This window comes from Lemur catta, chromosome 12, assembly GCF_020740605.2.
Source record: "Lemur catta isolate mLemCat1 chromosome 12, mLemCat1.pri, whole genome shotgun sequence".
NCBI lineage: Eukaryota > Metazoa > Chordata > Mammalia > Primates > Lemuridae > Lemur > Lemur catta.
In genome coordinates, this window is record NC_059139.1 from 23,562,127 (window position 1) to 23,575,393 (window position 13,267).

Below are 13,267 nucleotides of genomic sequence, written 5' to 3' on the forward strand. Positions count from 1 at the left end.
ATATTACATAGTAAATATATAATAATTAAGTGTACATAAACTTAAATTGCCTTTAAAATATTTTAAATTTGTCACATTACTAATTTTCTATACCTATCTTTTTCCTTTGTGAGTACACTTCTCTAATTATCAATATAGAACAACTAAGAACTGCCTTTACAATTTCAAAACAGCTTTTCATCTGGAAAAATTTCTTGGAAGATGACAAATGTATTCTAATCATTACACTAAGCATTCAACATTCCTAACACTGTGCTAGATGCTGCAAACACAATACAGTTAGGACTATATCGAGCTTAAGGAAGAGGGTGCTGGGTGAGTACAAAGGAATAGGGGGATCAGGTATGTTCTTAACATAAGAATAGAAGGAAAAAACAAAAACCATGGCAAGTATAGGGAACTTAAACATCTGACTAATGCTTAGTGTACAGTGGGGAAGAAGTAAGGTAAAACTAGATGGGTTAAAATTAAACACGATTTTATAACATTGGTGCCAAAAAAGTATCAGAAAAGATCCCAGTCCTAGCTTTGTTAAAAAATGATTTTCTAGAATGTGATAAAATAGATGTTACTAAAATTCTCTACACATTTAGCATGTTATAATAGTCAATTGAATAGCTGGTAAGATAATTTAATACTTGCTCAGATTGATTAAAATTCTTAAAAGTAGTACAAATATCAACACATGTGGTTTATTGTCCTTGATTTTATGTTTTATGGTTTCTGTGTGATCTTAACATGTTAAATAGTTGCTAGTATATTGACCTAAACCTTTTTTCCCCAAAGTGGGATGTGGTAAGTATGGTAACTCTACCACCTTTCAAAAATTGTTAAATACATGGCACCTACTTACTGTTCTCCCATACCTTTCTCATACATATGTCAAATAGCTTTTAGAAGATTTCCCTTCTAATGTCTCCCTCCTCCAGTTCATCCCATGAATTACTACTAGAGTAACATTTCTAAAGCACATTCCAGTTATATCACTCCTATTGCCAAAAAGACTTTGCAAATCTGAACCTTACCTACTTTTACAGGTTTAACTACTTTTTCTCCCTATTGGATATCTTGGTATGTCCAGGGAAGACTACTCAAACTTATCCAGAATGCTCTAAAACTATGTACTGCCAACTCCTACTTCTTTGCTCCTGTCCTCCCTCCTCCACTGCTCTTGCCTCATCCCACCTCATCTCTGTTGGGAATCCACCATCTTCATGAAACATCTAATCCCTCACAAATATCATTGACCTTTTTCTTATTTCCCTAAAATATAACTTGTATTTCTTAAGGGAAATTCATGTCTCAGTATAGATTATAGTTACTGTATTTACATTCACTTACTTTCACTCCAGTTACAGATACCTTTTACATAGATGCAACATCATATACTTATCATTTTGCATTCTGTCTTTGTACCACCAATGTTCCTAATTGTCCTTTAATGTGATCTACTAGTGTGTTACTCAGTTGTTGGACATTTTAAGCTTACAATAGATAAAACTGGTCTAAACATTTTTCTACATAGAGCTTTTTTTTGTTTTGTTGAATAAATTTCCTTGGGATAAATTTTCAAAAATGGTATAAATGGGTTAAAGAATCTGAGCACCATTTGTTGTGTGTTATATTTTTTCTATACTTTTAGCAGAGTCTTGGTTTACATATTATAGCAAATTACAAGCAGACCTACAGAACTCAGAAGCAAATCCTGAATCATTTAATATAGTCTTAGAGTAGCCTTATGTATCACAGTTAACTTCTAAAGGCATTGCCATGTACAGCATAGTGGAAAACTTGATCTTTTCAGTAATGACTATGAATCAAGAAGTTGTCTTGTTAAAAAAAGAGAGATGGGTATAGTGGTTTTTAAAAAAGATTTACATCAAAAATAAAAAATTCTGAATAATCTAAGGTTTTATTTTAACAGGGCTTCAAAAATGTAACATTAGCAACTTTTATATCAGAATTACAGATGAAGATAATTAAGCTCTCTGATATAAGGTAGCCAATATTCTATCAAGTTATTACGAGTAAAATAAGTTTGACTAGTTTTAAATATATTATTCATATTATTATTTATCTTTCATTCAACCTGTAGTTTAAGAAACATTGGGCTGAGCACACACTTAGATTAACCTAGAAAGAACCTTTCAATCTGAATTTATACTCCTATTTTGGGAGAGGTAGCAACTATAGTTTAAAGGACTTTCAAACTTTTTTTGATTGTGACCTAAGGTAAGAAATAATTTAAATGTATGTTGTGTCCTAATAAACACATACAATTACATACTAACAATACCTACCCTTAGCATAGGCAAAACACTGACATTTTCTTTTGTGTTCTCTTTTAACACAACTGCTGGTCAAGCCCCACAAAACTGGTTTCACAACTTGCTTATGAGTCATAAGCTGCAACTTGACAATTACTGGGTAAAATTAAAAAGGAGACTTCCCATTTCTTAGATTATTATGATTTTTTTAGTTTCAGGAGTATTTCTCAGAGGCCATCCGAAAGAGAAAATAGCTGTAGATTTGACCCTTGCCACCCTTTCCTCACCCACAGATGAATGACTGTTTGCTAGGCTTCCATTTTTTAATTAAAAAAAAAATTTTTTTGTAAGCCTGAACAAGCGTTTATTAGGCCTCCAGCCAGTGTCTGGGGTCTTTGCCTCATTACCAAAATTGAGGCAACTTTATGCCAGATTATTTCATCATGCATCACTTCAGGTTACCCTGAACCATCACATAAAATGTAAACCCCTCTTTTATTTTCTGACTCTCTTGTGATGTGGTCTTACTGATCCTCTCTGTTCACTTAAATTAAGATCTTGCCCCCTCAGTTATAAATAGGCCCTCTTGTTATTACCCTGATAACTATTAACATCTATTGTAGGAGGCGATGGCATTTCATTCCACTCATTTTTACTCAGCTCATGAGCCTTAGTGCCATAAAGTGGTATTTCCTTTCTCCTAGTTTTCTATTGCTCTTTCCAAATAATTGTTCAGACACACCTGTCAAAGCTCTTCCTCTGAGGCCAGTATTTTGTGACCACAAATCTTTATTCACCAATCATCCATTTACCTACAATCACTGAGAATTTTTGTCCCTAGTGCACAGTCTTCTCTGCCCCTAGTTTTGCCATCAGGTTAGGTGCTGTGGAGTCCCTGTGGAACATTCAGTGTTCTGATCTCATAGTTTAAGCCCACACTTTTTCCATTTCTCTTCAGATTGCCTCCCTTTGTTTCTGCCTCTCAAATATGACTGTTTTTTTCAGGGTTCTGTCATCAGTAGTTCATACTATTTAGATGAGCTCCCTATCAGTGGCTTATAAAGGTAGTTGGTTTGCATTTAGGAACCATGTGTACCAAAAAATATGTGTCTTCAAACAGTATTAGCTCACTTAGGGTCATTAGAGGGACAGATTCACAACCTACATTATTGAGTTTTTCTTTTTTTCTTTATGTCCCTGCTTACCTCTAATTGAAGTTAAAATACCCATTTGATCCTATTTCTGTGTTGTATAAGTAGATTAGTGGAAGAATTGTCACTGACCTGTTACATTATACCTACCCAAGATTTTTTTTATGATTTATAAAATTTGAAGATTTATGTGAAGTTCTTAATTTTGTTTCTGAACATGACTAGTTTCCATTGACTGAAGCTTCAGTCTCAAAGGATTTATTAATTGAACTGATTGGTTTTAATCTCAGGATCGTTTTACTGTTTAAAAAAACAAAACAAAACACGTTAGTTATCAAATCATTGTTTCTTTGAAATTTAAGTCTTTTGATGACTTCTGGTTTTAATTATCTGGAAAATATGCTAGTACAAAGGACTTGTACTAGAAATCCAAGATTGCTAAAATGTGTCATATCTATGAGTAAATGTGTTCCTTAGCTTTATTAAAGTCAGAATGTTGAGGTGGATCGTATTTAATGACTTGGCAAACAACAATAATCCCCAAAATGATCAGTCCCTGAATTATATCATCATATATAAAGAAAAAGCAAGACATTATCTTTGTATTTAATGGATTATTTCCTAATTTAGGGAAAAGAATGTGACCAAATAAGTTATATGGATAATTTTACTCATATAAAATGATTTATTCTACAGGAACTGAGTTGTCTGGATCCTTGATGACATATTAAAGATCCTGAGCCCAAGTATGGGAAAGTTGAGCATTTTGTTTCTTATCCTTTGTAATCAAAGGACTTGGCTGATCCAATTTATAAAGTATTTCATTAAAAGAAAGAAAAAAATGTGATTAATTCAGAAAATGCATAAACTTGTGGAATAGACAATTCTGTTCCCAAAATGAAACAGGGTTCACTTTTGGAGGACAGTATATTGAGAGACATTAACCATTGATGGATTTTTAAAAATTAATAGTTGGGTCATCTTCAGAAATAAAACATTTAGTCTTTGAATTATAGTGCTTTAACTTTGAAAGCAATACAGAGGTTTAAATGATCTAGAAAATACTAGAGCTCTTAAATTTGGTAGTATTCTCACTGATGAAGGTAATAAGAGAGGATAAACTACTGTGAGTAAATGGTACCTGCTTTATAAAAGACAGGTTGTCCATGTTTGGTTATTGTAAGGAATTTTTATAAAAAGAGAGAGAAGAGAGTAGCGTCCTTGCTCTGGGGACATAATAACCATTATAGAAAGAGTACAAGTACCAGTACATATTTAAACCTTTGACTATCTATTATATTTTTTTGTTTTTTTGTTTGTTTTGAGACAAGTTCTCGCTCTGTTGCCCAGTCTATATTTATCTGCAGGATAATATTAATTCTGGGTTATAAGTATCAAGTCAATATGTCTTTGTGATGTGAATTCAGTCTAAGCAGAACAATCAGTTAGGTAAATCGGCTTTTTAAAAAATCCTATGATGGGCTAAACTGGCCAAGTTCTTTGGGTTATCCATATTTTTAAACCCCAAAAGATTGTAATGTTGCAAATGTTACAAAAAATAGTTCTCATTTTTAAAGATTTTGGAATTGTCTCCATTTGCCTATAAAATGTAGCAATGCAGGAACTATACAGGAAATACATTAGTAAATGAACATAAGAAATTGTGAACCATAGAGTTAAGTGCTCGGGAAGCATTTATTGACCATCTGTATAAACATACTTAATATTTAGGTCATCTGGAAAAGGGAAGATGTATGCTAGAAAACATGATCCTCTATCAAAAAACCACATATGTAGTTAGAGGTGTTCTAAGCATTAAAGACTTGTAAATGAAATGCAACATGTGTTCACCCTGGGGCTGAAGATACTGACAATGCAAAGCTAAAATTGATCTACCTCTGCCAATATTCTTAAAAATGGCACTCACTGATAACATTTAGTTAAGAAAACCAATACAAAGAAAAGTTACATGATTTGAAAATTACACAGATCTAAGTTAAACTCAGTGAGTCAGGATTCTCAGCAGTGAAGTCTTTGGAATCTTACCAGTAGTCACCAGTATTGCATGTTTGTTGGGTAAAATTGTTGCTATGCCTGTCCTTAGAAGAACAGAAGGCTGAAAGTCACTGAAATAATTCCTTCATGATTTGAATAAAAGCTTCAGGAGAATAAAAAAGAATTATTCTTCCATTAAGATTAATACTTTGTATTCTGTATCCTTAGTTATTGTATATTCTTGAGGCTGTGAAATGTGTTTTAATTGATACCTATTTCTTTTTGTCATGATTTATTTTTATTCTCTACATAAGTATTATCATTTGAATGTTATAAAGGATAGTGTTAATGTTGATTATAAGTTACTAATATAACCTGCTATAAACCACTAAGGTACTCTTTGCTCCCAATTCATAAAATTTTTCAGGTAAGACATGATTTTTATTCTCACTCAAAGAGTTACATTGGTAAGTAAAGTAAGTTAAAATTGTCATCTTTAGTAGTCATCAGGGGCAAATTATCTTGAATAAATAGTTTTTGCTACTTCTAATTTATTTTTAAATTGTCAAGAAGATAAATATTAACAATTTATTTCTTCATAGAAACTGTGTGTATATTTGTGTGTATGTGTGTATAGGATTAGATAGTATGATGTTAGGCTCTTATTGAAAATATGTTTATATATTTTTATCCTGTCTTTACTCTTTCATGAGAAGATATGAAGTTATTTTGTAACATTTGAATTTACCATTTTCAGTTATAGAGATTTATATGTTAAAATATTCGTGGTCTATATATCCTACCTTACAAGTTTCTGTTGTCTTCAGTTAAATGTGTATATTGGTTTGTCTGTTTGAAGAAATGCTCCATAATGCTAAAGGCATTACCATGCTTCTCAAACAGGCAGTGATGATAGGTAAAAGCATATATAAAGCTCTTATCCCAGCCACCATACACAACTACCAAGATCATAGAGGAAGAGAAGGAGGGGTGGTAAGTGTCCTCCAACTCTTCTCGTTTATGCTGAGGAGTAACATTAGTTTCAAACTCTACCGGTCTGCTCCAGACCTGTACAAAACAAATTTGGGCACTGCCAAGAATGTGAGATGTAACTCTAACCACAAACCCACTTGCTCTAATGTCAGTGGATCCCTAGTTTGAGAAAGTTTTTAGTCAGTGCCAACAAATGAAGGCATTATATAAAAAATTGATGTTATAACCACCCTTCATTATTATGGTAATATGTGTCATATTTTTAAAGTTGTTATATAACTATATATACATACACATGTATATACACACATATATAAATTGTATTCTTAGTTAGGGTTGAGTATTATAGTTGTGCCATAATAGTGTTTTGTTAAAATAAAAATGTGACTTAGAAACCATAAATACTAGTATCTTGTTTTTGCTGTGCTAATTTAGTTAAAATTTTCCTTTTATCTTCAGATTTAAATTTTTTTCTTACCTTTCATTAATAGGTAGTATAGATCAATCAGTGTTAAAAGAATTACCCCCTGAACTCCTGGCAGAAATTGAATCCACCATGCCACTTTGTGAACGTGTGAAAATGAACAAACGCAAGCGTAGCACAGTTAATGAAAAGCCAAAATATGCTGAAATCAGTTCAGATGAAGATAATGATAGTGATGAAGCTTTTGAATGTAAGTATCACATAACTTTATTATTTTAGAATTTAAAATCTGTCTCATTCATAATTTGGGGGGTTAGCAAGAGCACAGTGACCTTAATTCTTAATATACAGTATAGCAAGTTTTTTTATTTGTACTTTAAAAATATATGAAAGATGAGATCGGTTGGCACCAAGAAAAAAATTTTAAATGAGCTATAATTAGTGTTTAAAAACACAAGTGTGTTTCTGTATGCATTTAACAAACATTTATTGAGCTCCTACTATATGCTAGGCACTAAGAATAAAAATACAAATAAGATGTGGCCCCTATCTTCAAAGAGCCTTCAGTCTAATGGGGGAAATATGTAAATAAACAATTGTAGTACAGTGAGAAAGGTACAGTGATAACAGTCAATCCAGGGTGCTATGGGAACACATTGGATTGGCATCAAAATCAGAGTGGGGGTTCAGGGAGTGCTTACTGGAAGAGGTGACACTTGAGTTTTGAAGGACACGTAGGAGATAGCCAGATGAAGAAATATTTAAAACCATACTATCACTAAATTATGAATGGATTAGCCACATTGCAGATTATCTGTGTGGTTTGGACCTGGCTTCTCCTTTTTGCCCAGCTATGTCCTGGAATTCCTCCCTTGTTTCACTGTTTTCCAGAGCTGGCTTCTTCACTACACAGCTACCTCTCTACAACACTGTGATCACCTGTCTTTGCACTAGACTTGCTATACCTCGCCTGTCTTCCTACTGGTCCACTGAAAAAGTTCTTCTCTTTTATCCCTATCTTCCTTCTTCTGGAGCAAGAGAATTGAGCCTAGCCAAGAGGGGTCAGCAACCTTGTTTGACTTAAACGGCATTCAGTGGAAACAGACTATGGGAGATCTTCACTTGTGTGCCAACTGACTTAGACATAATGACCAAAAGAAGTGGGAAGACCACCAGTGTGTTCTACCTTTTCCACCTAGTGTCCATAGATTGAGGTGTGACAAGCAAGGGCAGGAAGGACAGATGCATGCTGCCATTTTTAAATGTATATTGCTGATGGAAGCCCTTCACCTCCTCCAAAGTCAATGTTCATTTACTCTGATCTTTTTAAAATTGTGAGCTCTTGAGCAATGAGCAGTAGATTATGAATACTGAACAGATCTGAACAAAGTTTTAAAACTGAAATAAAATATACAACAAAGTTAATTGACATTTAATTATATGTATAAGTGTTATAATTTGTATTATCATGAGATGTATTTACATGCAGTATATTAAAATGGCTAAAGTTAATTTTTTTATTATAAGCAAACATTTTGGTCATATGGGGACATGGTTAGCTCTGGAAAGTAAGAGGAGAAAGGAAATATGGTGGCCCAGAAACTTATTCCCTTTTACATACATACCTCACTACTCTCCCTCTCTCCCCCTGATATATTACCCATTTCTAGAACAGCTGAGAAAGAGGAGTCCCTGAATTAGAGTTTGATTTCAAATAACACTTCAAAGCCAGTTGATTGATAGTGGCTACCTGCATTGCTAAGTTGATGAAACTTCTGAAGCTACCTCACAGTTAAGTAGAAAGGATAACATAATCAGAAATGTCCACCAAGTGTAAAATAGTGGAGAGTAGTTTGTCATCAGTGTAGCCACTGTTCTTTAGCTTGCTTTCTATTATGAGAGATATTGTCTCATCTTTTGGGGGCTCATAGCTTCATCTTATAGTCATGGATCCAGTTATAGATGTGCCCAAGTATATTGAAAGTTAGTATTATTTAGAGAACCTGAACTTCAAGAGAGGTTCCTGGGGAAAAAAAAAGTTTCTCTGGAAGGTTTTTAAAGAGATACCAGAGTAGCTTCCTGTTTTTCTGGGTTTTTTTTCTTTTCTCTTTTCTTTTCTTTTTCTTTATTCTTTTTCCTTTTCTTTTTTAAGCCACCCTAGGATATTACTAGGTTTATTTTTATACAAGTAGCTATAGAAAATTGGACACTGGGGCCACTGATTTGAGTGGTGAAAGAAGTCCAATTGGTAGCTGATAAACAACCAAATTGTCATATTGCAGCAAAAACAATGTGGAAAAAAATGTAGCACAGTACAAAATGTAAAGTATGATGAGAGCATGAGTTGGAAACATTATGATTCTTTGAGAGAGAGCAACTTTCTGAAACTTAAGGTTTTACTGCAGTTTAATCAAATTGGTTCCCAAAAATCTAAAACCAAGGAAATAGTTTTATTGAAGGATAGGAGAAAGGACTGAAGGGTAACTTTGAAAGTTGGGACACACAGATTTGGATGGCCATAGCACAAATATAAGGTCACTGGGTGCCTGGGGAGGATGAAGAAGGAGGCACATAAGAAGCTAAAGAGAGATATAGGTGAAATTTGGAAAGGGAGAGTAGAGAACACCCAAGTCATATTTTATATACCTCTCTGTTGAGTTTCTCCCTCTCCCCTGCATCTTCAGGATACTAAGGGAAACGGAGAAAGAACAAGTTAGCCACAAAAAGTTGGGACCCTAATAACCTCTTTGCAACACATGGTGTGTCATAGAGGTTGGGTTGTTTTTGTAATTTGCCATCCCATTTTTATTCAAATTGCCTAAAGTTTGGTAAATGTGAAATAAAAATCTCCAAGGCTTATGGACAATTACCACCAATACAGTATATTCTATGTAATTGTGAACAACTATAAGATTTTTCAAGCATTTTCTACTCAGGATAAATGCTTGAAATGGATTTCTTAGGAAATTAATTAAAATGCAAAAGGACTAAAGTAGGTCATATTTGAGGTTGTAGAATACTACTTTGTGAACTAATTTGCTTATTAGCTGTCATCCCTTGTATTTGGTAGGAATATCAATACTTGTGAAAAAAACATTTAGTGAATACTATACAAAAATGACGTGTTTCTCTGTCACACAAATACACACACACACATACTCTCTACTTATGTTAGTACATGAGACAAGCCTAATGTACTAGGACATACCCTAATCATAAAAGGGGAAAAGTCCTACCTCTCCTCACATACTTCATAACCAAATTTATGCTGAATTGTGAAGAAAATCATTGAAGATTTAAATATATCCATTTATATTTGTCCTTTATATGAATTGTCTTGCTGTGCCAAACCTGTGACCACAAAGAAGAGTAAACAAAATGACTTTTTTCTGCCGTGTTGTCCATAGATTGGATAAAAGGGTCTAGAACTAGTATCCAACTAGATTTTTGAAAAGGAATGGATAGATAGGGCAGCACGTAAGGGTAAGATTAGCCGTGGTATAGACGTTTATTAACCACACGAGGACAGCAGCACAAGTGTAGAATAGAGTGCATGGGCCAGAGGTTGGTATCCTTAAATCTCACCCAAATAGAGGATGTAAGCAAGACATTTGTCTTGAGTATTTTTGTATGTATCACAGTTAGGGATTCAGAAAAGAAGCCAGTCATTAGGAGCCCAGGGAGTCAAACAACAGCCTAGAAAATTTATCATTGTCAGCAACAAGTGGTCACTAACTGCAACAACCAGTATATGATTTTAAAGTAGGACACATCAGTTCTGTACCCTGGTTTTAACTTGGTGATGTCTACACCCTAGAGCAGGTATGGTAAATATTTGTCACTTGCACTGCCCTCCAGCTCTCACTGCAGACATTTTCTAATCAGTCTTTCTTGCTGAACTATGATGCTTTCTTGGGGCTCAGAATTATTTTCAACATAATGCTCTAGGCAGCTATTACCAGTTGGTCATAGTTGATGTGTCAGATGAAATCTGTTTGCCAGGTCTGCCTAGAGGCTCCTGTCAGTACTGGTGATTTTACCAGAATGCTTAGACCTCTGGAAGGATGGGGAAAAGATTGAAGGTAACATGTAAACATGCTTATGTAGTGTGTATAAACTTAGAAGCTTTTCTTCTTGGGTTTAAGCAATCCTGTTGTTGGAGAACTGAATTCAATATGTGAGTATTTACAACTATACAGGTTTATTCTGTCTCTATAGGCTTGTGATGTTAGGTTGTCAGGGTTTATGGTATTTATTGCTAATTATGGGTTTAACTTAGCTATTAATTGATGGTATACATGGTTACTCATATTCTGTAACACTTTCTCAAAAGGTGACTTTTCCTCCAAACCCTGCTACCCATCAGTAATCTAAATGCTTTAAGGTGGTTCTGTTTTTCATCCAAATTCTAAATAAAGTTTGTTTTACAAGCCTAACTAATCTTGAGGTTTAGATTTAACCTTTACTGACTTGCTGAATGCCTTTTATTGAAATGAGCACCGTAGATTTATTCCAAGAACCTTCCTATCTGTACTTATTAGCAAATTAAGTTCATGTAAAAATCTTTAACTCCAGATAAATCATGCTAAAATTAGTGATACTCTTTTCGTACCATAATTTAAACTTCTGGATAGACAAAATCGCTCATAATTTTCTAGACCCATGGAATAAAGATATTTTTCCCCATGTGGTTCATTTGTAAAGTACATTTTAATAGTCTTTTTAAATGAGGTAAATTATTTGTCATGGGGATTTGCTTCTAGCCTCTAGGAAACGACATAAAAAAGATGATGATAAAGCTTGGGAATATGAAGAGCGTGACAGAAGAAGCTCTGGGGATCATAGGAGAAGTGGCCACTCTCATGAAGGAAGAAGGAGTTCAGGTGGTGGTCGTTATCGAAACCGAAGTCCATCAGATTCTGACATGGAAGATTATTCTCCTCCTCCCAGCCTTAGTGAGGGTAATTTATCAGTGTCAACAGATTTCTTACATAAACCGATTTAAATTTAGGGCTTTAACTTGAAAAATATTTTATATCCTTTTGTGAGTTAATTACGAACTAATTTTTAATCAATAAAAGTATATCTTTAGTTTGGATTTGCAGTGGTTATTGTTTAAGTATTTAATTAATGTTCAGGAAGAAATGAAAAACAAAAATGGCAGTATTTTAAGTTGTCATTTCTGCATATCAGTATTTCTTTTTGTTCATTTTAGTTGCTAGAAAAATGAAGAAAAAAGAAAAACAGAAGAAAAGGAAAGCTTATGAACCAAAACTAACACCTGAGGGTAACATTTTAGTTTATTTAATTTGTATGTATTCATAGTCTTCAGCTTCACTTGTCTACTTGGAATGTGAACATAATAAATTATTTTTTCTCTCTTGCAGAAATGATGGACTCTTCAACTTTTAAGAGATTCACAGCCTCAATTGAGAATATTTTGGATAATTTGGAAGATATGGATTTTACTGCATTTGGTAAAATCAATTTAAAATGTATTTGTTTACCGATACTTTATGGGTCTAGCTTTCTGTTACTTACTCTAGAGCTGCGGTCCCCAACCCCTGGGCCATGGATTGGTACCAATTGGTGGCCTAGGAACCAGGCCACCCAGCAGGAGGTGAGCGGGGTGAGCAAGTGATGCTTCATCTGTATTTATTGCCGCTTCCCATCACTCGCATCACTACATAAGCACAGCCTGCCAGATCAGCAGCAACGTTAGATTCTCATAGACACAGGAACCCTACTATAAACTGGGCAGGTGAGGCATCTGGGTTGCACACTCCTTATGAGAATCTTACACCTGGTTATCTGAGGTGGTGATGCTAGTGCTGGGGAGCAGCTGCAAATACAGATTATTATTAGCAGAGAGGTTTGACTACACCATAAATGCAGTGCACTAGAATCATCCTGAAACCGCCCCCATCCCCTACTCCTGGTCTCTGGAAAAATCATCTTTGATGAAACCAGTTCCTGGTGCCAAAAAGGCTGGGGACTGCTGCTTTAGTGGATACAGAGGCATGATCTGTGCTATCAAGAAACTTGAAGTCTAGTTGCAGGGTCTTATCTATTCCATGTTATCAAGAAACTAAAAACTTCAGTACAAAAATCAAGTACTAAATTAGTTAAGTGTTGATAGTGTCTTAAGAATCCTGAGTACAGCTCCCACTGTAGGTTAGAGTAATTAAGGAAGTCTTTATGCAGGTGAAGCTTGAGTAGATCCTATAACGAAGGTACTAATAGGAGCAAAGATACAGAAATAGGAATCCATTCATCTGTTCATGTATTTTGGTGGCTAATATTTGTTGAATACTTACTATGTGCAAGTAGTATGTTAAGTACTAGAGGTACAAAATAAGTAAGACCCTAGCCCCTGGCTTTAGGGAATATAGACTCTAATATGGAAAACAAAATAATAAACCAATTAGAATACAGAA

At 34.4% G+C, this 13,267-nt stretch overlaps 1 protein-coding gene across 5 annotated transcripts in view; it reads left to right on the forward strand.

Annotated features, from left to right (window-relative positions):
• The window catches only part of NIPBL (NIPBL cohesin loading factor), a 185,999-nt gene that overhangs the window by 114,080 nt on the left and 58,652 nt on the right, over positions 1-13,267 (forward strand). For all 5 annotated transcript variants that reach the window (XM_045566302.1, XM_045566304.1, XM_045566303.1 and 2 more), the window contains 4 exons: positions 6,898-7,080; positions 11,594-11,791; positions 12,046-12,117; positions 12,218-12,307. In XM_045566302.1, the coding sequence (XP_045422258.1) occupies positions 6,898-7,080; positions 11,594-11,791; positions 12,046-12,117; positions 12,218-12,307 (543 nt within the window). The remainder of the gene's footprint in view (positions 1-6,897; positions 7,081-11,593; positions 11,792-12,045; positions 12,118-12,217; positions 12,308-13,267) is intronic.